This window comes from Petaurus breviceps, unplaced genomic scaffold (assembly GCF_028583685.1).
Source record: "Petaurus breviceps papuanus isolate PSGF00001 unplaced genomic scaffold, PetGlider_PUasm1.0 689, whole genome shotgun sequence".
Taxonomy (NCBI): Eukaryota; Metazoa; Chordata; class Mammalia; order Diprotodontia; family Petauridae; genus Petaurus; species Petaurus breviceps.
Genome location: NW_027186458.1, coordinates 12,622,270 through 12,647,152, shown reverse-complemented (window position 1 = coordinate 12,647,152; position 24,883 = coordinate 12,622,270). Strand labels below are relative to the sequence as shown.

At 46.3% G+C, this 24,883-nt stretch overlaps 1 protein-coding gene across 3 annotated transcripts in view; it reads right to left on the bottom strand.

The window, feature by feature from the left end:
* The window catches only part of LOC138174636 (BOLA class I histocompatibility antigen, alpha chain BL3-6-like), a 451,117-nt gene that overhangs the window by 35,166 nt on the left and 391,068 nt on the right, over positions 1-24,883 (bottom strand). Inside the window, exons 1-8 of one of the 3 annotated variants that reach the window (XM_069104999.1) lie at positions 16,877-17,022; positions 15,265-15,543; positions 14,878-15,135; positions 14,331-14,606; positions 14,049-14,156; positions 13,507-13,539; positions 13,284-13,328; positions 12,788-13,107 (exon numbers count right to left, since the gene is read on the bottom strand). In XM_069104999.1, coding sequence (XP_068961100.1) covers positions 13,103-13,107; positions 13,284-13,328; positions 13,507-13,539; positions 14,049-14,156; positions 14,331-14,606; positions 14,878-15,135; positions 15,265-15,543; positions 16,877-16,940 — 1,068 coding nt within the window. In that variant the 5' untranslated portion in view covers positions 16,941-17,022 and the 3' untranslated portion in view covers positions 12,788-13,102. Of the gene's footprint in view, positions 1-12,787; positions 13,108-13,283; positions 13,329-13,506; positions 13,540-14,048; positions 14,157-14,330; positions 14,607-14,877; positions 15,136-15,264; positions 15,544-16,876; positions 17,024-24,883 lie in introns of those variants that run through there. The other 2 variants (XM_069104997.1, XM_069104998.1) reach the window with 2 other exon arrangements.

The window sequence follows — 24,883 nt, the reverse complement described above, 5'->3', positions numbered from 1 at the left end:
CCTCCACCACTGGATGGCCCAGGCAAGACGAAGCTTCTGGCCTCAGGGGAAGATGGTGCCAGCCCCTTGAAGCTCTCTCCCTTCTCCAACCCCTGGGCTCCCAAATCATATCTGGCCCTTACACCCCAGGGAAGCTTGTCCACCTACTTATTAGCACAAAATCCCTGGTCTTTCCTGGGAGATGAACAGAGGCTCAGAGAGAGGCCTCCAACCTTCTGTTGGAAAAACTTTGTACCAGCTACTCAGTGAGCAACAAACCCCTGACCCATGGGAGTTAGTGTGGCAGTCACTTGGGCAGAGGGTGGGTCTGGGGGCAAAGGTCAGAGGCATTTCCAGGCTACTCTCCCCCCCCCCTACAGGGGCACAAGGAGAGGTAGGGGAGGGGAAACACCCCACAATCCCTGAGCATAATGTTTCAGAGGAAAATTTGGTCATTTAATGAAATAGAAGACTTTCAAGCTTTCTTGATGAAAAAAAAAAGTTGAATAGAAAATATGACATTCAGATACAATAAGCATGAGAAGGCAAACATGGAAAAGAAATCATAAGAAACTTATCAAAGTTGAACTATTTACATTCCTATGTGGAAAACCAATAATTTTAACTTATGAAACTGTTCTCAGTATGAGGATAGTTGAAGGAATATAAATGTATGTATATGTATGTAAACATACATAGATATGTCTGTATAGGAGGGTATATGGGCATATGAATACATATGTGAGTGCATGTATATATGTGTATAGGTATACATAGAGGCCACAGGATCAATTGAATAGGAAGGGTTGATACTTAAAAGGTGAAATTGAGAGGTGAGAGACAAATAAAATGAGAGTAGATGAGGTGAGACAGAATGGGGTAAACTATCTCATATAGAAGAGGCAAGGGAAAACTTACAATGGAGGGGAAGAACAGAAAGGCAAAAGGGAATGGGTCAATCTTACTCTCCCTGAATTTGAATTAGATAGGGCATGACATACACACTAAATAGGGTATCTCACCCTACAGGAGAGTAGGGGGGAAGGGGATAAGAGGGGAGAGGATGGAGGGGAGCGCAGGTTGCAGGGGGGAGGGTATTTAGAAGCACACACTTTTGAAAAGGGACACGGTCAAAGTAGAGAATAAAACAAGTGGGGGTGGGATAGGAGGGAGGAAAATATAGTCAGTCTTTCACAATATATCCATTATGGAAATGTTTTGTGTAGTTACACATGTACAACCTATGTTGAATTGCTTATTTTCCCAGTAAGGGTGGGTGATGAGGGAGGAAGGGAAAGAATCTAGAATTCAAAGTTTTAGAAGCAACTGTTTATATATATATATACACATATATATATACATATATATATATTCACACACACACATACACATATATATTCTTTTTTTTTTTTTATTTTTTTAAAGCAATCGGGGTTAAGTAACTTGCTCAAGGTTACACGGCCAGTTATTTCTGGGTGTGGTGCTGAGTATCTGAGCCCGGATTTGATCCAGGTCACCCCAACACTGGAGCCGGTGCTCTTACTCGCTGAGCCACCTGGCCGCCCCTAAGCAATTGGGGTTAAGTAACTTGCTCAAGGTTACAGGGCCAGGTGTTTCTGGGTGGGTGCTAAGTGTCTGAGCCCGGGATTCGATCTCCAGGTTTTCTCAACACTGGAGCCGGTGCTCTTACTCGCTGAGCCACCTGGCCGCCCCTAAGCAATTGGGGTTAAGTAACTTGCTCAAGGTTACAGGGCCAGGTGTTTCTGGGTGGGTGCTAAGTGTCTGAGCCCGGGATTCGATCTCCAGGTCTTCTCAACACTGGAGCCGGTGCTCTTACTTGCTGTGCTACCTGGCCGCCCCTCACATATATATTCTTTACATGCAACTGGGAAATAAGATACACAGGCATGGGTATGGAGATTCATTTTGCCCTACTGTAAAGTCAGAGGGGGTTTGGGTGAGGACATAGTAGAGAGCAGACTGGGGAAGTAAGTATACAGTGGTATCGTTGTTTTGGGGTAGTGGGTAGGGGAAAGATGGGGAGAAAATGTGTAATTCAAAATCTTGTGGAAATGAATAATGTAAACTAAAAATAAACATAAAATTTACTTAAATTTTTTTAAAATCTTTCTTGAGCTCCTCCAAGAATGCTTTGGGGGCTTGAGATCAGTTTACATTTTCTTCTCTGGTCTCAGGTGTGATTATAGAGTCCACATTGTCCTCTGTATTTGGTTGCTCTTGCTTGCTCTAAAGCTCAAATTGATTTTCTTGCCTTTCCCTTCTCAGATTCCTTCTTTCCCATTGTGATTTTCTATTTCCTGATTTTTCAGACTGGGAGTTTAGGTTCTGGTTGTCAACTTTGTGTGCTGTAGCCTCTGGGTGTCTAGACTGAGGCCAAGGTCAGGATTCTTAGTGTGTCCCCTGAGTTACCCTGAGGATCACAGAGTAACCTGTGGGGGTGGGGTGTTCTGGCTGCTTCAGATTTCCACCTCTATGCCCCTGAACTACAGCTCAGGCAGGCTCAGCAGCTGGCAGCCAGCAGCATTGGTGTCTTCAGATTGCCCTAGTGGTGCTAAGGTTTACCTTGGCTTGTGTTGTTAGTGCGTGCTGACTCCAACCCCTGGGCTTTGGGAGCTCCTGCTGATCAGCTGAGATGGGGCCTCCAGCCCTTCACTTTAGACTCCTTACTGCCTCAGTTACCCTTTCTCAGTGACTCCTAAGCCTGAGGCTATTTCCACTATTTCAGAATTTTACTCTGGGTTTTCTGGGTCAGGAAGGGGGAATAGGAGAAGCTAGTTTACTTTGCCATCTTGGCTTCTTAAAATGCAGGTAGCTGGTTTTTAAATTTCCAGGATGTGGGCTGATAGGCCCAGAAGAAGCTGCTCTCTCTGCTGTTGCCCAGCACTTTCTCTTACCCAGCTCCAACTGATCCTACCGTCCACTGGTGAGAAGGCTGTGAATTGCCCTTGGGGCGGGTGAGTCCCCTGGCTGGGTCTCCTTCTAACTCCCTCACTCTGCTGTAGTCTGTTCCCTGGTCCATGCTGGTGCAGCCCCCATGTGCTCCTCATGCCCATAGCTACATGGACACTTTCCTGGGCTGGGAATGTGCCACACTCTGTCTCCCAATGGAGCCTGTCACTCTAAAATCCATTCAGATTCATGTTTTAAAGTTTAGTGAAGGGATTCATGGAGGAGCTTAGAGAAGTTACTGACTCCTTTCTGCCATTTGGGCTCCACCCTTGAGGACCAAATATCTTTATCATAATTCCATCTCTCAATTTTTGCATGTCTTCTCTAGAGAGATAAGCAAAACCAATGTATCCCATTGAATGATAACTTAGGGTAAATTCAAAAGGTGAGGAAGAAACCTAGTTACAGCTGTTAAAGAAAAAAGCAGGCATTTCCCCTTCATATACAAATTCACTGGAGCCAAGGGAATAGACACTTCAGAACACAGGAGCTGGGAATTCAACTTAAAGCATGACTCCTAAATCTTTAAGACAAACTATGTTTCAATTTTCCTTCCTTAAATTATGGTGAGTTTTTGTTACCTTATTCTATTTTATTTTTTGCTGAGAATTAGTAATATCTATCTTTAGGAAAACGGGTACCTCTGTATTAACTTTTAAATGTAATATATCAGTTAAAAAAAAACAACTCTGAGCTGGGCAGTTGTGCCATGTCATTTAAAAATATTTCAGGTTATTTTTCAGATTCCAAAACATTAGCCTGGGCTGACATCTTATGTGATCAGGACAATTAAGAAAATAACCTTCTCTGATTCAGCTGCTTGGAATGATTTCAAAGGACTTAAACATCAAGAAAAAACAACTCAGCTAACACCCTTCTTTCCTAAACCCTAGTGGTAAGCTATCCTTTTGAAATGTAAAAGGAGAAATCTGACTTTCAAATGAAAAATATTCTGATATGCTGAGAATGCCACTTCTCAGGGGTCTAAAACCCATAGCCAGGTTCTGACCATTCCAATTCATTTTTGTGTGATGGGTGTATACTGTTTCCTTAGGTCTTAAATTTGCCAACTAGCTTCTCTTGTGGTTAAGCATAGACGAATTTGCAAGAGTTATTTCTTTCCGCCTGAGTGCAAGTGATAATAACCATGTTCTATAGTTAAGCCACGTGCTCATGTCTCAAAGAATGAACATGGATGCCTTCTTTGAGACTCTCTGCTATTGGGAAGATAGTACAAACTATGTATTTAGCAGTTACAGTGGGAAAGCATTGGATGGACACCCCTAACTGCCTGTGAAAAAGTCTATGAACTACTGTGGCAAGACAAAGGGAAGGAGCTCAGAGTGGATGGGGATCTTGCAGACTTTGGTTCAGTTCTGCCACAGATGCTGCCTGATCCATTTCCAAGAACTTCTGAATGTCCCTGAGAATGTAGTTTCTAGCCTGTGCACTAGCCGGCTCTTTCTTTTGACACAAGGTAAATGATGACCAAGGTCAACAAAACTTAGATGAAAGTTATTTTCCATGACTTGAGCCCTCAGCATGAAGGAAGGTCTCTTCCCAGTCTTCAGGCCTCAGTCCCCCATCAAACCAGGCATCTGGAACTCATGGTTTCCACCCTGTGAATGACCTGCCTGTCTTCCTTGCAATCTGAGGCCCTCTTATGGATCTGCGTATCTGGTCCCCTGCCTCTGTTCCCCCAGAGACCCAGGTGTCAGTCCTTCCAACCCTCTTCTCAGGGAACCAGCTCTCCTGGTCCCTGCTTCCTTCACTCCTTGGTGAGGACTGGACAGGTAATAAGGATGAAGAGGAGGGTCCTCTTGGTGGAGGTGGGCGGTTTGAGCTGGTCGAGTTGCTGGTTGCTCCCTGCAGTAGCTGTTATTTCATGGCTGCTATGGGCCTAGGGGCTGAGGTAGGGGGGATGGCGCGGCAGGAGCCTGGTCGGTCGCAGGGCAAGGGAAGGACTGCTTAAGCCTTGCGGTCCTTGCAGTTTGCAAATCCAGGAAAGCAAACTGAATTTACTGCAGACACTGGTAAGAGAGAGAAAAGAAGGCAGACTAAGGCAACCAGTTTAGACAGGCAAGTGATACCGTAAAGATCAAAGTCTATGATAGCCAGGGCCTCGATGCTCTGTGGGATGGGTCTCTGTGACTGCCTTGCTGAAGATTGCCTCGGGTGCTTCTACGCATGTCCCTATTGTGGTTCTTACAAGTGCGGAGCTGAATGCCGCTGTGACAGAAAAGGGCTTTGTGAGCAGATTGAAATAGAAGGAAGGGAGATTATTCATAATAAGCATGCTGCGTGATTTGAAGGTGTTGTGTGAGCTGCTCGATTTCCTTGTAGCTCTAAAATTCTACTGTATACTCAGAATTCAAGCATGATAAACAAGTGACAAAAGATTTGAAAGTGTTATTACATGTGAATGTTTTGTGCTGGGTGTTTCAGAATTCACTCTTTTGTGTACATTTAGACAGGCATTAAAAAATCAGCTTAAGTTTATTGTGGATAAATAAGGAAGCTTAGTAGTTAGGAACAGTGCTTGATTGTACAAGGAGAATTGATCTTTGTACCACTGTTAAAACCATTCTGGCATTAGTTCCTCATGAATTAATCAACAGTGAGGGGCAAAATCTTCAAAGCACTTCATCAGATTACATTCCCTTTGAGTAAAGAAACAAATAATGAAAACATGATTTTTTTAAAAGACTGTCCTAAGCATTCTTCTTTTCTACTCTGCTTTCTGTCAAATTAGAGGTTCTTAATATTTTAAATTTAAACTGTAGCCCAATAAGTTCTAAACAAATGTGGCTCACTTAATTTAGCACTTGGCCTTCTAAATTGAACTTAAATGTTGTGATACAAATTCAACTCTTTGATACCACCTCTCCTGCCCCCACCTTCCTTCCCTAATCAGTTGTATTTCAAATATCATTTAAACACAACCTATTTTAAATGGTGAGAGTCTTTTATTTTTTTGCACATTTACTTGGGCAATTACCTAAAGAACACTCGATATCCCTGCTTGCAGATTTGGCTTTGAAGAGTGTGCCCTCCAAAAGACTCTCACTTTAAAGAGTTGAGTAAGAAATGCTAGTTTCCTGAATGGTCATTTGCAAGGCTGTTGAGGTTTGGTACATTTTTAAACAATGAGTCCACAAATCCTTTTTATGTTGCTGCTAGACTTTGCAGGAGACCTGACTATCAACAGAGCAAATGTTGAAACTACAAATGCTAATTTCTGTTCCGTATGACTTGTGATAGAAAAGTCAGTGTTAACATGCTAAAAAGTTGAATTGAAATTAGAAATGTTAAGTATCTAGGTTTGTGTTTTCTGGTACATATTTTGATGTTGCTAGTTCAATTGAACTTTTGCATAATTGATTAAGTTGTATTTTTTTTTTTTTTACTTTCCACAAACCTAGTGTCTGTTAATTAACAGCTATGGTTCTGCAATGAATATCATACTGGTAGAATCTAGTGTTAGAGAATCTAGTTGAAATCTTCAAATCCTTGATGAGACTTGGCTAATTTTGCTCTGTTGATGTGGGGAAATCCTTTTTAGCAATTGTGTTTACAAGTCTTTGCTTCTTTATCTATTCTGCTGAGCACTGTGTTTATCTAAGTATATAGGTACTAATCAAATAGGTATTGTACCTTGTCAGAAGTGTATTAAATATTCAAATATCTTGCTGCTGTGTACTTATATACTTCAGGAGGGAGGTATTGAGTTCTTCCTAGTTGAGGCTTCGGAAGACTTGTCAGCTCATTGTGGAAAGTGCTAAGAACTGTGGTGATTCACAGAGAAGGGAACTGCTTTGAAGGTTAAAGCTGTTGTGTCCAGGAAGACCTAATTGAAGCTTGACTTAAACTTTGATATCTAATTGTGTTCATGCGTGTGGGTGCTCTATCCATCCATCTACAGATTCTATCCATTCTGTCGTGTGCCCTTCTTTTGTATATCTTCCACATAGTATCTAAATAAATGCCATGATAGCAGTATTATTTCTCATCACTACTTTTAGATATGTGAAATATTTTCTTGGGCCCAACACAGGGCCCTTGTCCCTTTGTAGCTATTTTCCTTTCCAAACAAACAGTTTTGCTTTACATAAAGTAGCAATGTTCCAGCATAATTCGTTTTGGCCTAAGCATAACATTCTAGCTTTGTCTAAATTTTCAAGGTTTTGGATAGAAATTTACCATCTAAAAAGTCAGAATATGTGACTGTTACTACTTCATCACTTCAGTTTTTCTCTTTATAGTTACTTTCCTAAAGGCATTTTGTTCTGTTGTAAAGTTTTTATGTAATTTAATTGGTTTTTGCTGACAGCTACTGGAATTACAAGAAAATAAACCAAACTTCTCATCCATTAAAAAAAAAAAACAGAATGAAGAGGAGGTCTAGAAAGACTCATATAGGGTGAGGAGTAGGAGAGGGGACAAGACCAGGGTTATGGCTGATGGATGGAAATAACTGGACAGACCAGAAGGAGAGTAGGCAGGGAGAGGCTCCTGCATGACCCCTCCCTTCCTGACCCCAAGAAACGAGCCATTGGAAACATAAAGCCACAGCCTGGCCTGGCCCAGGTTTCCTGTGGGCTAAGTTCTGTAGCAGCAAGCACCCCAGCATCCCCAGGGTGGCTGCCAACACAGGTTCTTGGATCTGCTTTGCTGAAGGAAAGCAACTCAAAATGGGTTAACAAGCTTACTTTAATCAATCAAACATATATCTAGTTCAGGAGGAAAAGGTCAGCACCCCGAACTTCAGAATATACAGAGGTTATGAGCATAAGTTACAAGAACATTTCAGCAGACAGGCCTCCAAACTGTCCACCCATTACATACATCCATATCTAGTCACAGTTACCAGAGAGGGAAGCATCAACATCTGGATTTTCAAAGCCAGGGGGCTCTCAAGGGCTGCCCTGTCTCATCTGGTCAAATCACAGAACACTTCTCAAAGTGAGCCCCAAAGCAAGGCCTCACATCAGGGATAATAAAGCCTTCTCCTAGCTCAGAGAATGTAACAACCCTCTTGACCCACTGCCCAATCACAAAGCACCAAGGTGTGGGCATTCCTGAAAAACAAGCCTCCCACCACAGGCTCCAAGTGCATTTAACCTAGGGGCAGGGAAGATCTTAAAAATCTGCATTCCTATAACAAGTTCCTGGGAGCTTAGACTCCATTCTGTGCATATACCGCATTTTCAAACTTTCTTTAATGGTCACTGATTTGTGAGGGCCTCATTTCATCCCAATATTGAATCTGAACTATCAGAAAGCTCTTGTTTAGCATGTACCTAACAAGAGGAGGGGACCAGATCCTGAATACCTTTGGGAAGGATAAGGACCCAAGGACAGTGCAGGGAATCACTGGAGAGGATGAAAAGACCAAAGACCGAAGCCAGGCCCCTCGTCCCATGTCTTTTCCCTAGGACCTTTTTGTCCTCTCATTACCTCCCTTTGTCCTCACTCAGAGTGGTCCTAGGGAACTGGGCTCCTGACAGGCTGAACACCCCAACACTAACAAAACTGTGACCTCCTATCTGATTTGTGAGGGCCTCCCTGATATCTAACCTGCAGCTGACAGGAACCAGGGGTGACTTAAATATTTTTATGGATTTTATTTTGAGCATGTGAAATAAAACAAGCAGTTCTATAACATACTTGAATAAAAAAAAAAAAGATGACTGCACGTGAAACTGCAAATCTCTTATGTACAGATATAAGGTTGGTACCCACAAACCCCTAAAAATACCAGTAAAAAAATGACTCTAAACAAATTTCAGAACTAGAGAACCCACCGAGTGACGGAGTGAAACACATCTCTAGCTGAAGACAGTCTGGCAGGCCAACTGGAAGGGTCTATCACACTAGGCTGAAAGCACATGAGCCCCATTGGCCCAGAACCACGGGAGAATGCCTCAGGGGATTGAATCACTGCCAGCTGTGACAGTTTCCAGACTTCTCAACCCACAAACGCCAAAGACAAAGTAAAAGGTCAGTGGGGAAACTCTGTTGGACCTGGGTGAGAGAAGAGCTGGGGGCAGCAGAGGTGGCAGCAGCAGGAGTGGCAGTGGGGCTGCTTCTGGAGTTCCAGGCCCACAGATGGTGGGGGATCCAACAGCTGACCAGAGGACAATAGCTCTTGCTTTCCACTCCTGGCATTTGCAGCCTTGGGTGGTGGTCCTGATGTGAGGAGTGGGGCAGTGGCAGAACTTGTGACTGCTGTGGAGAGGGAATCCTCCTCACAGTTCTGAGGCAGAAAAGAGTTTCTGTGGTCACTCACAGACCAGAGAACTGACAGTAGGAGTAAACACCTCTCCTTTGGTCATATCACCTAAGAAGAACTGAACATTTACAGGTGCCTAGAAGTAGCTCTGACAACAGCTGTGCAGAACCCTAGAGATTCAAGACAGAGCACTCTCCACTCTGAAAGCAGAGTCTACCATAGCAAAGAGCTCAAAAGTCAAGTGACTGGCTGGGAAAATGAGTAAACAGGGGGAAAATCAGACGATAGAATCTTTCTTTGGTGACAGAGAAGAACAAGTCATACAATCGGGAGAAGACAGCAAAGTCAAAACTCCTGCATCAAAAGCCTCCAAGAAAAATATGAATTGATCACAAGCCATAGAGGAAGTCAAAAAGTATTTTTAAAATCAAGTAAGAAAAGTAGAGGAGGGGGTGTTAGGTGGCACAGTGAGAAAGGCACCAGCCCTGGAGTCAGAAGGACCTAAGTTCAAATGCAGCCTCAGTTAACACTTACTAGATGTGTGACATTGGGCAATCATTTAACCCCAATTGCCCTGACTTCCCCCCTTCAAAAAGAGAGAGGGAAAAGAGAAAGAAGTAGAGGAAAAATTAGGAAGAGAAATGACGGTGATGCAAGAAATCATTAAAAACAAGTCAACAGATTGCTAAAGGATACACTCCAAAAATACCGAAGAAAATATGTGGGATGTGGAGACCCTAACCCAAACTGACTACTCAGAGACCTCTGAAAGTGAAGGTAGAGAGTTTTATTAGAATCTCGAAAGAAGCAGGTGGTCCAGTTGCTGAAACTATGCCCAGAGAGAAGAGGCCGCCCCACAAAAGCAAAACCTGCGTTAAATAGACAAGGATTACCCACCCTTCCCAAACATTAACCTAATTATTACTAAGGAGGCTCTAATTTTGTTAAATAAAATACATAATACATGAGGTTCATTACCAAGCGAAGTAACTACCTTAGAATACTGAACCCCCTTCAGTCCAACCTAGATGTGTCCTTATCTGGGCCTGAGTGTCCCAAGGCCTCTGGCTCCTTTATTATTGGTCAAACCCACCTGCTGCTGCCAGCTCCTTTTATCTACATGATTTCATTTTTGGTGTTATCTAGGAGTTCTCTGGGACCTGGGAACCCAACTTCTTCCCAAGGCTACTGTCTGGTACTTTTTATCAGTAGTCTTTTTTCAGCAATTCTAGCAGTTCTATAGAAACTTACCCTTTGCTACCTCTCAACTACCACTCCATTCCCCAAACTAAAAACACCTCTAAGGTTGGGGATGGGAAGGCCTCTGTTTGCCAGCCCCAGCCCAGCACATGTGTATGGGGCTCTAGAAGGGTGTTACCCAACAACTGCCCCAGTGGGCAGTTTCAACATTCTTCCATGGTCCTGTGTGTGCTGAGCCCATAGTAGCAAAGGCCAGGGAACCCTTGATATGAATGACATGTTATGTATGCTATGATTAATGTAGAGGAAATCAGTGTCACAGAATCTGAGAGCTGTCTGGGCCCTCAGCTTGTCTAACCAGGGATGTCAAATGCAAATAGAAATGTGTTGTTCAGTTGTGTCCAGCTCTTTGTGACCCCGTTTGTGGTTTTCTTGGTAAAGATCATGGAGCAGTTTTTTCTGTCCTCCTCCAGCTCATTTTACAGATGAGGGAACTGAGGCACTAAGGGTAAAGTGACTTACCCAGGGTCACACAGCTAGCTAAGTGTCTGAGGCCAGAAGTGAACACAGGAAGCTGAGTCTTCCTGCCTCCTGGCCCTGTGTTCCATCCCCTGCACCATCTGGCTGCCCCCAAACAGAAATGAGAGCCACTGATCTGCACTGTAGGCCACAGACTGACTTAGGTTTAAAATGAAATGTTATGTTTTATTGTATTTTCATTTCTTTGTTAAATATCTCCCAAACACCCTTTAATCTGGTTCCAAAGCATTCCAGCACATAGCAGCCAGGCAGCCAGCTGGGAACTGGCTCCCTCCCCAAACCTCTACCTGCCTGGGACCCACACTCTAACACAGGCCACAAGGGTTGGTCACTCAGTCCCTCTGAGGCCAGGCCCCTGGAGCAGCCCTTCCTGCTTCTGGACACCTGCAAGAGGGGATTTGGAAAGCCAAGATCTAGGCCAGAAAAGCAAGTCCAGTTCTGAGAGATGCTTCACATTTCAGGGAACAGATTATTCATCAGAGAAATCAAAGCCGCATTTTTGATCTTCTCCTTGTAAGCCCCTGGGGACCAGGAGGTTTGTGAGAAGAGAAGAGAAGACCTCCCTGTGCAGCCCTCCACCACTGGATGACCCAGGCAACAGGAAGTCTCTGGGCTCAGAAGATGGTTCCATCCCCTCGAAGCTCTCTCCCTACTCCAACCCCAGGATCCCCAAATCATATCTGGCCAAGGTACCAGATGGCTTACACCCCAGGGAGATCTGCTAATAAGTGGATTACACCCACTTATTAGCAGAAAACCCCTGGTCTTTCCTGGGAGATGAACAGAGCTCAGAGAGAGGCCTCCAAAAACTCACTGAGCTACTCAGTGAGCAGCAAATGTCCAGTGTGACCCTGGGATCTGAAGCAAATGTTTTCTCTTTTATCACATTGTCAGCCAGGAGACAGGAGGGCCTCAGTCTCCCCCTGCTGCCACCCTCTTCGATTGCCCTGCTTAGGTCAGTAATTGTAATGGGAAAGTCCCCCACACTAAGATTGTAGGACAAGGGAGCTAAACCTGGATGGCCTTGGATGAGGAAAAAAACCGACACTAAGCTGAGGTGGTGAATATAAGGTGGGAGAGAAATACTGAACGTTAAAACATTCCTCTTTTCTGGGAAGAAACTCCAGGGCAGAACAAGGGAGGGAAAGGCAGGTGTTCCCGGCAGCCTGGATCATTCCAAAGGGGAAAGGAGAGTGGGGGAGGGGGGAAGCCATAGGTGAGAGCCATCAGCTGGTCCTAACCATGCACATGGGACTCCAGGGAGGCAGGAAGGGGCAGGCATTTCTCTGTATTTAGAGACCAGATATCTCCCCTTCATTAATTCCAAAAGGTTACGGTTAGGGTCCTAACCCTTCCCTTCTTCAGATGGAAGATAAGACCCCCCCCTGGGGCAGCCTAAAGAGGAGAAGAGGTGGTCACTCAGTACAGTGCCTGTCACTGACAGAGATGGAGCCCCAGGGCCCTGACTGAGCCCTGAGCAGAGAGCACAGGAACCCTCAGAGAGGTCCCTGTAATGAAAGAAAAGCAGGGACACACACACAAAGTGGGGGAAGAGAATGATCACAAAACAAAGAATTGGAACTCTGAAGGTTAGTGTTGAGGGTGGCCTATGGGCTCGGCCCCCAGCAGCCTGGCTGGGCACAGCTCCAGTCCCTGGAGGCAGCCTGGGCTCTGAGACCCTGGAACAAGTGGAAATAAGACCATGTCCACAGGAGCCCCGCCCCCCTGCCCAGCAGTACAAAGCAAAGAGCAAACATCTGCCCCTTCACGCTGTACAATACACTGGCCTCCCCCAGGCTCCCTCCCCTTGGCCCCAGCCCCCACCTGCACTCAGACTTAGCAGAGCAAATAAAAAAGAGTGTTAGATGCTTCAGAACTTTCTTTTATTTTCCCCTTCACATGGCCAGAACATCTCCCCTTTGGTATCCTACCCCCCATAACCCCCCACCCAATAGGAAGTTCAGCTGAAATTCTGGGGGAAAGCTGAAGACCTCAGAACATTCAGGGAGGGAGGCCTTAGAGCACAGGGGGAGGCCCTGAGGATGCTGCCCTGGGGTTGGACCAGTAGAGTTCAGGGAAGATCCCTGGGGCCAGTGCTATGGAGAGAAGCCAGAGGGCAAGAGATAAAACACACGGACTGCAGACTGGTTTTCTTCCTTAGGTAGGCACCAGGCAATTCTCTCAAGCTGAAGAAGGACAGACAGTTTCAGGGGGATCCTCCAAGGCCCCTGTGGCCTCCAGCCTCTCATAATTCTGAAGGCCCTGTCTCACCAATCCTCAGCCCAACCTCCCACATTCCCTCCTCTTTGCTTGGCCCCCTTTACCCCAGCCCCTCTCTCCTTCCAGGCCCCCAGAGTCTCACCTGTGGCTGTGAGAGAGACATTTGACCCCTGGGCACTGTCATTGCCTGGAGACAAACAACCCAGTCAGGGACATGCATCCCAGAATCAGGGTGTGAGAAGGGAAGGGGACACCAAGGCAAGACTGCTGGGCTAAGCCTCTCCTCTGCCCTCTCACTGCTCAGGGCCCAGGGACACCATGGCCTGGCCCCTTCCTTCTGCCCTCCATGTCCACCCTTCACTTACCTGCAGCTGGAACATAGGCCCCTCCTTTTCCACCTGGAAAGGAAAAGAAAATCCCAGTGATGAATCCAAGAGAGGAGACCACACCAAGGTCTCAGAAGTTAGTTCAGTGGTTTGTCTTGGAGACACAACAAATAACTGGGACTGCAGTCCAGCCTCTAGATCCAAGGAGAAGAGAGAAAAGAGGCTCCCAAAGGAGCCCTTCCCCCCTCCAGGCCTGCCTCCAGGGGCTCCCAAGGCTGGGCTATAGCCCCCAGCTGGGGGGACACCAGGCCCTGGGGCAGAGACCCCCATATTCATCTCTGGTCTGAGTCTGAAGCAGATTCCCCCTCAGCCAGCCTGTCACACCCCTGCCAGGCATCCTCAGAGACATGGTTTCCAGGTAGGGATTTGTTCATCTAGACCCTTGGGGCCCGTCTGAGGGTCCCTTAGATGGGAGGGAGAGGACTTGGGGAGGGAGAGGACTTGGGGACAGAGAGACAAGCTGGGGGTCAGGGGAGGCCTGGATCTCCCTGCTCCCTGCGGATCCTCCCAGGCCTGCCCACCTGAATGCTTCTTCCTCCAGACCCCAACTCCAGCAATGACTGCGATGAGGAGGAGGAGGCCGGCAGCAATGCCCCCCATGATGAGCCCAATGGGTGGGGAGGGGGGCTCTGAAATGGAAAAGGGAGGTGAGAGGCCCTGACCCCTCTGGCCTGAGATTCACTAACCGATCCTCATCTCCCACAGAACCTCCACCTCTATTTGGTCCTTTGTGGGCTGGATGGCCTTCCGGCCCCCCTCCTCTCTGTCCTTCCTCTCCCCTCCCCTCCCCTCCCAGCCCTTACCCCACTGAAGGTAGAGGGGCTCAGGCAGCCCCTCATGCTGAACTCGGCAGGTATATTCCTGTTCCTGGCCCACGGTCACGCCCACAGCTGCCCACTTCTGGAAGGTGCCTTCCCCTGAGGGCCTGGTTTCAGTGAGTTCCACGTCCTGGAGCAGCTCCTGCCCATCCCTCAGCCAGGTCAGGGAGATGTGCTGGGGGTAGAAGTCCTGGGCCCGGCAGCGAAGGGTCACCTCTCCATGGGGAGCAGTGTGGCGGATCACTTGGACAGAGGGAGGGTCTGGGGGCAAAGGTCAGAGGCTGTTCCAAGCTCCCTTCCCCCCCTTCAGAGCACAGGGACAATGGGGGAGGGGGACACCCACAATCTGGGCCTGTGGTACAAGGGGGGGCGGGGCTGGGGCCTGGAGTGCCGAGCACACTCAGGCAGGTGTGAAGGCAAAGGTCAGAGGCAGTGCTAGGCTCCCCTCCCCCTCCCCTCCAGGAGTATAAGAAGGGTTGGGGTCTGGGGCCAAGGACTTGAGTGCCTAGCACAAAGGGCGAAGGGGCGGTACCTGTCCTCAGCAGCGTCTCCTTGCCCATCTTCAGGTACTTCTTCAGCCACATCACACACTCCTCCTCCAGATAGGCCTTCCTTGCCTCCCACTTGCTCTTGGAGTTCACCTCGGGGGGCGGAGCCGCCATCCACGCAGAGATCTCCACGTCCAGGGAGGTGTAATCCTTCCCGTCATAGGCGTGTAGGTCAAACCCTCGCCTGAAGCCGAGCTCAGGGGTCAGCTCACAGCCGTAAGTGGTCTGGAAGGTGTGGACACCTGTGGCCCGGGATCAGTGCGGGCTGTGCGGACCCTGGACCCTCTTCCCGTGACTCCCCCCTCCTGCGACTCCTCCCCCACGACTCCCCCCCCCCCATGTCTCTCCTTCCACCCCCCCACTGCACGCACCGGCCGCGCTCAGGTTGAAGTAGCCCGGAGCGGTCTCCAGGTTCCTTCGGTACCACTGCACGTTCCCCTTGGCCCTCCTTGTCTCCCGCTCCCAGTAGTCTGGGTCCTCTCGCCCCACTCCCTCCATCCAAGCCGCGCGTGGCTCCATCCTCTGACTCTCTCTGTCGCTGTCGAAGAGCACGAACTGCTGATCGTTCACGTAGCCCACGATGAGGAAGCGCGGCTCCCCAAGCTCAGGCCGGGTCACGGAGATGGAGAAATACCGCAGGGAGTGAGAGCCTGGGAGGGAACGGCCGGGGTCAGGGCGGGGCCGCGGGTGACCCTTGACACTGGACTGGCGACCCCGAGATCCCAATGTATGGGACAGGTAAAAGTGTGGTTTCTCAGAGACTATCTGTAAAGTAAGTCCTTAGGCCTTCGGCCTAAGTTTCCATTTTTCTAGAAATTATGTGACTTTGAAACTTTAGAAATCTTTCTATATAGTGTTCTATTCTAGTCAGCCCTTCTCACCCAGCTTACCATGAAAGAGTTGTTTCTATAGAAGTGCAAGCATTGCTGAACAAGACTGCTGATAAGGAGGACCAGGCAGTAACCTTGGGAAGTTGAGGCAGTAGCCTTGAGAAAAAGCTCAGACCCTGGTTCCCAGCCTAAAACTCCTAGATAATACTAAAAATAATGAAGAATGGAAAGGAACTGGCAGCAGCAGGTGGATTTGACCAATCAAGGAACAGACAGTAGCCTTGGGGCACTCAAGTCCCGATAAGAACGTGTCTAGGGTAAGACTGAAGGGGGTTCAGGATTCTAAGATTGTTACTGCGCCTGTGTAATGAACTTCATGTATTATGTATATTATCCAACAAGATTAGAGCCTCATTAGTAATAATTATGTTAATATTTCTAACCCTTTCCTTATTTAACCCAGCTCTAGCTTCCGTTCGACGGCCTCCTCTCCTGGGCATTGTTCCAGTGACTGGACCGCCCCGCTTCTCGGGAGATTCTAATAAAACTTCCTATCTTCACTTTGAGGTCTCCGAGTAGTCAGTTTGGGTTAGGGTGTTTGTACCCCACACACTAAGATGGCTTCCCCCGTCCCCCCCCCCCCCCCCCCCCCCCCACCACACCCCCCCCCTTTGAGATCAGGGGAACACCGTCACTGACCCCACGGACGAGTACTAGTGCCCCTCGCCTGGACCTTGCCCCTCTCCCCGTCCCCTCCTCTGGTCTGGTCTGGGTCCCTCCCACTCCTCACCCTCTGCCCCCAACTTGGGTCCTACCCTGGCCCCACCCCATCCCTCTCCCCCACCACCTCTGTGTGCCCCCTACATGAGCAGGTTTTGTCCTCCCCCCTGGATGGGGGTGGGGGGGCGCTCTGGGCCAGCTCTGCTCCTGCTTAATGCCCCTAGGGCTGTCGCCCCCCTCCTCCCTCCCGGCTCCCCACCCTCACATTCCCCCCATCCACCCACTCACCGCCCCTCCCAGTAAGGAGCCGACACCAAGACCCCCCCACCGTGCTTGTCCCCGAGTCACACACGGGTCCCCGTGGCTGGGATCGGGGTGCTCTCTGTAGGAAGCTCCATCCCACCCTCCTGTCTGCCCCGGGTGCCGCACTCACCCGCCCAGGTCCCGGGCAGGGCCAGGGTCCCCAGCAGGAGCAGAGAGCGCACCAGGAGCCCCATGGTCCTCTGGCAGAGGAGCCGGGGAGGGCGGAGAAGTGTCAGAACTCTGTGTTTATAAAGGGACGAATTTCTCACTTCTGATTGGCTTCACGGAGGTCTGCCGGCCAATAGCAAAGGGAAGACAATAGGCGTCATTGGTGACTGCCGGCAGAGGTTAGGAGTCCAAAACTGAAACTGACTGGGAAGAAATCACCTGCTTTAGAGACCTTCGCTCTTTCATTGTTATTCGCGAGTTAGGAACAGAATGTCCCCACCCAAAACCGAGGGCCTCTGAGGACTGAAGCAATCAGCAGGCTGGTTTGTTGGAGGGCTGGGTGGCCACCTCCATTTCAATGCAATCCATGCAGCTGTGACTCAGACAAGTCTGGTAGCCAGCCAGGGACCCAAGAAGAAAGAGTAAATTAGAGTCCAGTAAATGGAATTTGGAATCACAGGAGAAGACTTTGTCTCACCTTTCATGAAAGCGGCATTTTGGGCTCCCAGTGGTTAGAGCTCAGGACCTGGATTCAGGAAGACCTGAGTTATAATACAGGTCTCAGACATTCACTAGCTGTGTGATCCTGGGCAAATCACTTAATCCTGTCTGCCTCAGTTTCCTCCTCAGGAAAAAAAAATGAGCTGGAGAAGAAAATGGCAAACCACTCCAATTTCTTTGATAAGAAAACCTCAAATAGGGCAGAGCCAGACCCAACTCAGTAACAACAAAAGGAAAGAGCTTAATTCTTAAATAGGGAGGAGGACCATTTCAGCCTAAGCTTGTTCTGAACTGCCTGAGATATGAATGTGTGAATTCCTAATAACGTTTTTTTCCAGAAAAAAAAATGTTCCCTCTCTCTTGTCTCATCACCCCAACTAGGAAACCAGAAAACTTCAAACTTCATAGAGAACATAAAATTACCCTTCCAGAGCATCTCAGAGATAATTTTTGTTGGAAACTGAAGACCAGCAATCCACTTTTATATACCCTTGGACAAACAACTATTCTCTTTGTTTGATTTCTTTGTCAAATATTGCTCCCTAGATAACAGAATATGAACTGTAGTCCTTATCCTCATTCTATTTCTGAGAACATCCAGAGTCTCCTTTCCTGCAGTTTATTTATCAGCAAATCTATTGCCCCCTTATTCTGTTTGGCACTTCGTGGGTCAGAAGAATTGTTTCCTCTTATTTCAGCTCCTTTATTGTCGTTCACAAAATTTAACCCTTCACAAGAAATGGCAATGTTACTTTCACATGATTTTCTCTTATTGTTCCTTGGAGACCTGTTTTCATGTGGTCATTTATAGTTGACAGGACTTTAGAAACTTTCATATCCTTTCAGCTCTCATATATAGGCAATGGCTCTTGGTTCATGTTGGTGTCAGTTCTCTCTCTCTCTCTCTCTCTCTCTCTCTCTCTCTCTCTCTCTCTCTCTCTCTCTCTCTCTCTCTCTCCTCTCTCGATATAAATGACTTGTTTAGGTCAGATTTGATGTATCCTTTGATATATTTTCTATGGACAATGTTGGAACTCCAATAAGGGCCAAAACCTGCAGTGATCAATCAGACTGCTTTGGCTTTGCTCTAAAAATGCCCTTTCCTGTGCCAGCAACTTCAAAGACTAGATAAGGCTCAATAGTGGGACTTCTCTTATCTTTAGAGGCATGTGCTGTGTGGAGAAAGCTCAGGTATCCTGGGATCCAGCTGACACTACTTTGTCAATTGTCTTGTAAGCATATGGAGACCAAAGCTGAGGGACAGAAACTTTGTCATTCTTGTATCACACAGTCAGAAATTGTGTTTTGGCTCCGTGCAGCATGTATGTGCTAGCTTTAAGGGAAAAAAATGATATAAATGTATATCACCTAGCCTGTTTGCCTCCTTTAATCAAACTTTCAGATCTATAGTTAAGGTGCCATGATTCAAGTGGAACAGATGGACTGGGACAAAGACAGAAGAGGACCCCACTTTGCCAATAATATTGACTCAGGCACCTTACAATCCATTATTCCTGGAGTCTTAACCTTGACATGGTCCGGTAAGTTCCTGATTAGCAGCTTCTAAAAAACTCCCACTAGTTTTGTTGAAGTCCGAAATTCCCTTTAGGCTAACTCAGGGGGCAAGGATGAAATCTGTGGTCAAACACTCTGTATACATCCCCTGAAGTACAAATCTCTATAGAAAAATTAGCACAGATATTGCCAGCACCAGTGTTAGTTAACTAAAGATCGCCCAAATTATATTGCCCACAATAGGGCTCTTTTGACTGGTCAAAGTAATTTTATCTTAAAACCAAATTAAGTTTAAATACCAACAAAACATCTAGCCAGGAGGGGGGAATGTTTTCATCTTTGGTTTGCTGAGATGGCCGAGCAAGACCAAAGGTTGGAGCCAAGATGGCAGAATAAAAGTATGAACTTGGCTTGAGATCCTGCTCTAATCACTTCCAATACATGTAAAAAAAATTATACTAAACAAATTTTAGAGCTACAGAGCCCACAAAGTGACAGAGAGAAACAAATGTCCCACTGAACGCAGCCTGGAAGGCTGCCAGAAAACATCTATCGCACTGAGGTTCCAGCCAAGCACAGTCCCCTGTGAGCCCCGAGGTTCTGGCCCCAGGGCAGCACCTACTGGTGGCCAAAGCATACTTCAGGAGAGTAAATCATCAGAAGTTGTAGTGGTTTCCAGACTTCTCAACCCATAAATGCTAAAGACAAAATAAAAGGTTATTGTGGAAATTTGTTAGATCAGAGGAGGATGCACGAGCTCAGTCCACCTGCTGCCCCCAGAACAAGAAGTAGTTGAGGTGCAGCACCTGTGCAGTCGTCACCCCATGGCTGCCTCCAGAGCTCCTGGCCTGCAGTCCTCCTTTGTAGGAGGACCAAGCAACCATTCAACGAGCAATCACTCTTGCTTTAACCTCCTTGGATCTGGATCTCGGTATTGGGTGGTGGTCCTGAGCTGTATAGCCAGTGTGCCAGAGCTTGTGAGGGCTGCAGAGAGGGCACCCTCCTGTAATGGGAATGCAAATTTGGAAGATCTTCCCTGCCCCTAGGCTAAAGTGCACCTGAAGCCTGGGGTGGGAGGCTTGTTTTTCAGTAGATACTTCTTGATTGGCCAGTGAGTCAATAAGGTTGTTACATTCTCTGAGCCAGGAGAAGGCTATATAAGCCCTGATGTGTAGCTTTGTTTTGGGGGCTCACTTTGAGAAGTGTTCTGTGATTTGATATGAATTCTGGGAAGTCATTGTCCTGAGCCCCCTGGCTTTGAAAAAACCCAGATGTTGAAACCCAGATGTTGACTGGGTATGGATGTAATGGTTGGACAGTTTGGAAATCTGTCTACTTGATCTGTTTCTGTCTTGATAATTCTGTCTGTGTACTTTGAAGTTCGGGGTGCTGACCTTTTCCCCTGAACAACGTAAATGATATATGTCTGACTGATTAAAGTAAGCTTGTTAACCCATTTTGAGTTGCTTTCCTTTATCAAAGCAGATCCAAGAACCTGTGCTGGCAGCAAACCCTGAGGACGCTTGGGGTGCTTGCCGCCACACCTCCTAATAGCTCCAGAAGCTGCAAAACCCCCAGCAATTTGAACGTAGCTCTCTCCATTCTGGAAGAAGAGTTCTACAATGACAAAGAGCTCAAAAGTCAAGTAATTGACTGGCAAGATGAGCAAGCACAGAAAATGCAGTCAGACCATAGATTCTTTTTTGAGTGACAAAAATGAATCAAAGCATGGGATGGGAGGAAGACAACAAAATGAGAACTCCTGCATAAAAACCTTCCAAAAATTATGAACTCATGACAGGCCCTGAAGGAGCTCAAGAAGGATTTTGAAAATTAAGTAAGAGAAGTGGAGGAAAAATTGGGAAGAGCAATGAGAATAATGTGAGAAGATCATGAAAAGTATGTCAGCAGCTAACTGAAGGAGACCCCCCCCCAAAAAAACCCGAAGAAAATAAGACCTTAAAAAAGAGACCAACTCAAATGGCAAAAGAGGCCCAAAACCCAATGAGGAGAAGAAGGCCTTAGAAAGCTGAATTCTCTAGATGGAAAAGGAATTTCAAAAACTCACTGAAGAGAATAACTCCTTCAAAATTAGATTGGAACAATTGGAAGCTCATGACTTTATGAGAAATCAGGATACAAACAAATGAAAAATAGAAGGCAATATGAAATATCTTGTTGGAAAAACCACTGACCTGAGAAAACAGATCCAGGAGAGATAATTTAAAAATTACTGGACTACCTGAAAGCCATGATAAAAAAAAAAGAACTTTGATGCCATCTTTCTATAAGTTATCAAGCAAAATTGCCCTGATTGGGGCAGCTACGTGGTGCATTGTATAGAGCATGGGACCTGGAGTCAGGAAGACCTGAGTTCAAATCTGGCCTCAGAAACTTAACACACAAACTAGTCGTGTGACCCTGGGCAAAACACTTAACCCCAATAGCCCTCCAAAAAGCAAAAAAAAAAAATGCCCTGATATTCCAGAACCAGAGGGCCAAATAGAGATTGAAAAATTCACTGATCACCTCTTGAAAAAGATCCCCAAAAGAAAACTCCTAGGAATATTATAACCAAATCCCAGAGTTCTTAGGTCAAGAAATAAATACTGCAAGCAGTAAGGAAGAAACAATTGGGGGTGGAGTGGGTTGAGTCAAGATGGGGGGACAGAAACAGAAACTTCTCTAAGCTCCTCTGTGAATCGCATCACTAAACTTTAAAAAGTGAATCTGAACAGATTTTAGAGGGACAGAATACAATGGGAGACAGAGTGTGGGAGAATCCCAGCCCAGGAAAGTGCCCACATAGGTCTGGGCAGGGGAAGTGTGGCTACACCAGCACATACTACAGAACAGACTACAGCTGAGTGAGAAGGAGCCGCAGACAGAAGACTCACCCACCCCCAGGGTGATTTGCAGGAGTCTCACCTACACAGGATGGAGGATCCGTCGCAGCTGGGTAAGAGAAAGCTCAGGGCTGGCAGCAGAGACAGCAGCTTCTCCTGGGACTATCAGTCCACAGCCTAGAAGTTTAAAAATCACCTACCTGATTTTCCAGAAGCCAAGATGGCAAGGTAAACTCTAGCTGCTCTGATCCTCCTCCCTGACCTAGAAAATCCAAAGATAAATGTCCCACGCAGAGTAAAATCCTGAAATAGTGGAAACAGCCTCAGGCTTAGGAGTCATGGTGAGAGGGGTCCCAACAAGTCCCACCTCACTATAAGGGTCATGGGAATTAAAGATCTTCCATGCCCCATTGGACTTGCTGACGTAGCAGGAATGGGTGGGGCAAGAGGAAGCAGAAGCCAACTTAGAGTTCCTGCAGTGACTAGCAGTGGTGGCAAAAGTGGCAGCAGCAGTGGTAGTGGTAGTGCTGAGGTGGAGGTGGAAGCGCAAACCCCTTTTTGAGCCAGCCAGAATTTTTGCTAAGGACTCCTGCTGAGGACTGCCAGGGGCCGGAGCTGCTAGGAGCACGCTTCCTGGATGCTGAGTAGTTGCTGTGAGTGGGGAGAGGAAGACCTTTGCCTGATGTAGCCTGTTCTGTTTTAAAGGCTTGAGAATGTGGGTGCTTTCTACTTTATCTACCTGTGCCAATTTCATAACTACTCTGATGGCTTTCACTTTCTGGTTTTGGGACTCAGTCATTTGGTGTTTTAATAAATGTTCTAGCTTTATCCCCATATAGAAAGCCTGATATATTTTGTGATTAATAACCACATCAGCATATTTTTAGTTGCTGTAGGCATTGTGAATATTGCATTGCTGATATACTCACCTGACCATCAAGAGCTCCCAAAGCCCAGGGTGGTGGAGCCAGCAAGCACTAACAACACAAGCTGTAGTGGACCTTAGCACCACCAGGGGAATCTGCAGACACCAGCACTGCTGGCTGCCAGCAGCTGCTGAGCCTGTCTGAGCTGTAGCCCAGGGGCATAGAGATGGAAATCTGAAGTGGCCAGACCACCCCTCCCCCACAGGTTACTCTGTGAGCCTCAGGGTAACTCAAGGGAAACACTGAGAGTCCTGGCCTTGGCCTCAGTCTAGACGCCCAGAGGCTACACCACACAAAGTCAACAACCAGACCCTTAAGTCCCAGCCTGAGAAATTAGGAAAGAGGAAATCACAGTGGGAAAGAAGGAAGCTGAGAAGGGGGGGGGGGGGGGGAAGGCAAGAAAATGGATCCGAGCTTATTATAGTGAGCAAGAACAACCAAATACAAAGGACAACATGGACTCTGTACTCACACCTGAGACCACAGAAGGAAATAGAAACTGATCTCAAGACCAAAAAGCATTCTTGGAGGAGCTTAAGAAAGATTTTTAAAGCCAAATTAAAGATGTAGAAGATAAATTTAAATCTACAGTGACAAAATTGGAAAAAAAAATCTCACTGAAGAAAACAAATCACTAAAAAGTAAAATTTTTGAGCTGGGACAGGAGATTAAAAATCTAACTGGAGAAAATACCTCCCTAAAAAAGGACCTTCAAAAACTAACCAAAGAAAATAATTCATTAAAAATTAGAATCAGTCAGATTGAAACTCTATGATGCACCAAAAGTCAATCAAGCAAAATATGAATATTGAAAAATTACAAGAAAGTGTACAATATCTCACTGGAAAAACCACTGACCTGGAGAACAGATCCAGGAGAGATAACCTAAGAATTATTGCTCTACGGGAAAGCCATGATGAAAAAAGCAGACTGGACAGCATCCTCCAAGTGATTGTCAAAGAAAACTGTCCAGAAGTCCTAGAATCAGAAGCTAAAATAGTTTTTGAAAGAATTCACTGGTCTCCTCCTGAAAGAGATCCCAAACTGAAAACTCCAAGAAATATAGTAGCCAAGTTCCAGAATTACAAGATTAAGGAGAAAATACTGCAAGCAGCTAAAAAGAAACAATTCAAATATCGTGGAACTACAGTCAAGATTACACAGGGCCTAGCAGCTTCTACAATAAAAGATCATAGGGATTATAATTTGATATTTTGTAGGGCAAAAGAGCCAGGACTGCAACCAAGGATTAACTACCCAGCAAAACTGAGCATAATCTTTCAGGCAAGGGGATCGTCGTTTAATGAAATAAGGGACTTCCAGACTTTGCTGATGAAAAAGGCAGAGCTCAATGGAAAATTTGATCTTGAATTACAACACTCAAGAAAGACATAAAAAGGTAAACAATAAAATGACACACTCACACATGCACATAACTTAGGATACAATAAGAGCAAAATGTTTACATCCCTATATGAGAAGCTGACATCTGTCAATATTAAAATTTATATGATTATCACAACCTTAGAAAGGGATAGATAGATAGAAAGAAAGATAGATAGAGGGTATAGCTACAAATGAACTTATCTGATGATTTAAAAAAAACCTTATTAAGGGTTCAAAGGGACTGTAATGTGATAAAAGGAAAGGATGAGGCAGAAAAAGGTAAATTATGCCACATGAAGAGGTATAAAAACATACCATAGTAGAGGGAAGGAGGGAGGGAGATGAACATCATAGGAACATTATTTTCATTGGTTCTGGTTCAAAGAGGGATCAACATAATCAGTTATATTGAACATTCTAACATGAAAAGACACAAACATTCATTAAGTAGAGGGAAAGGAGGGAGGGAGAGGAGCATTGTATGAAATTTACTCTTATTGGTTTGGGGTCAAAGAGAGAATAATATACTCTGATGAAGTGCCCACCAGAAATTATACAACAAAGCCCCCTAAAACCTGCCAGAAGGGGCCCCTACCACGGTCCCTGGAAACCACCTGAAAGGGAATTTTTCACATGTGTTGCTAGAAACATACCCCATATACAAGTCTGTTCTTGTTAGGTACCCAAGATTTTACTAGAAATGGCATCCCCCTACCCTTGGAACCACATTTTGTTGATTAGCAACACCTAGTTCGATAAAAATGCATTTTGCAGAAGGCTCAGGGTTGTCTTCCT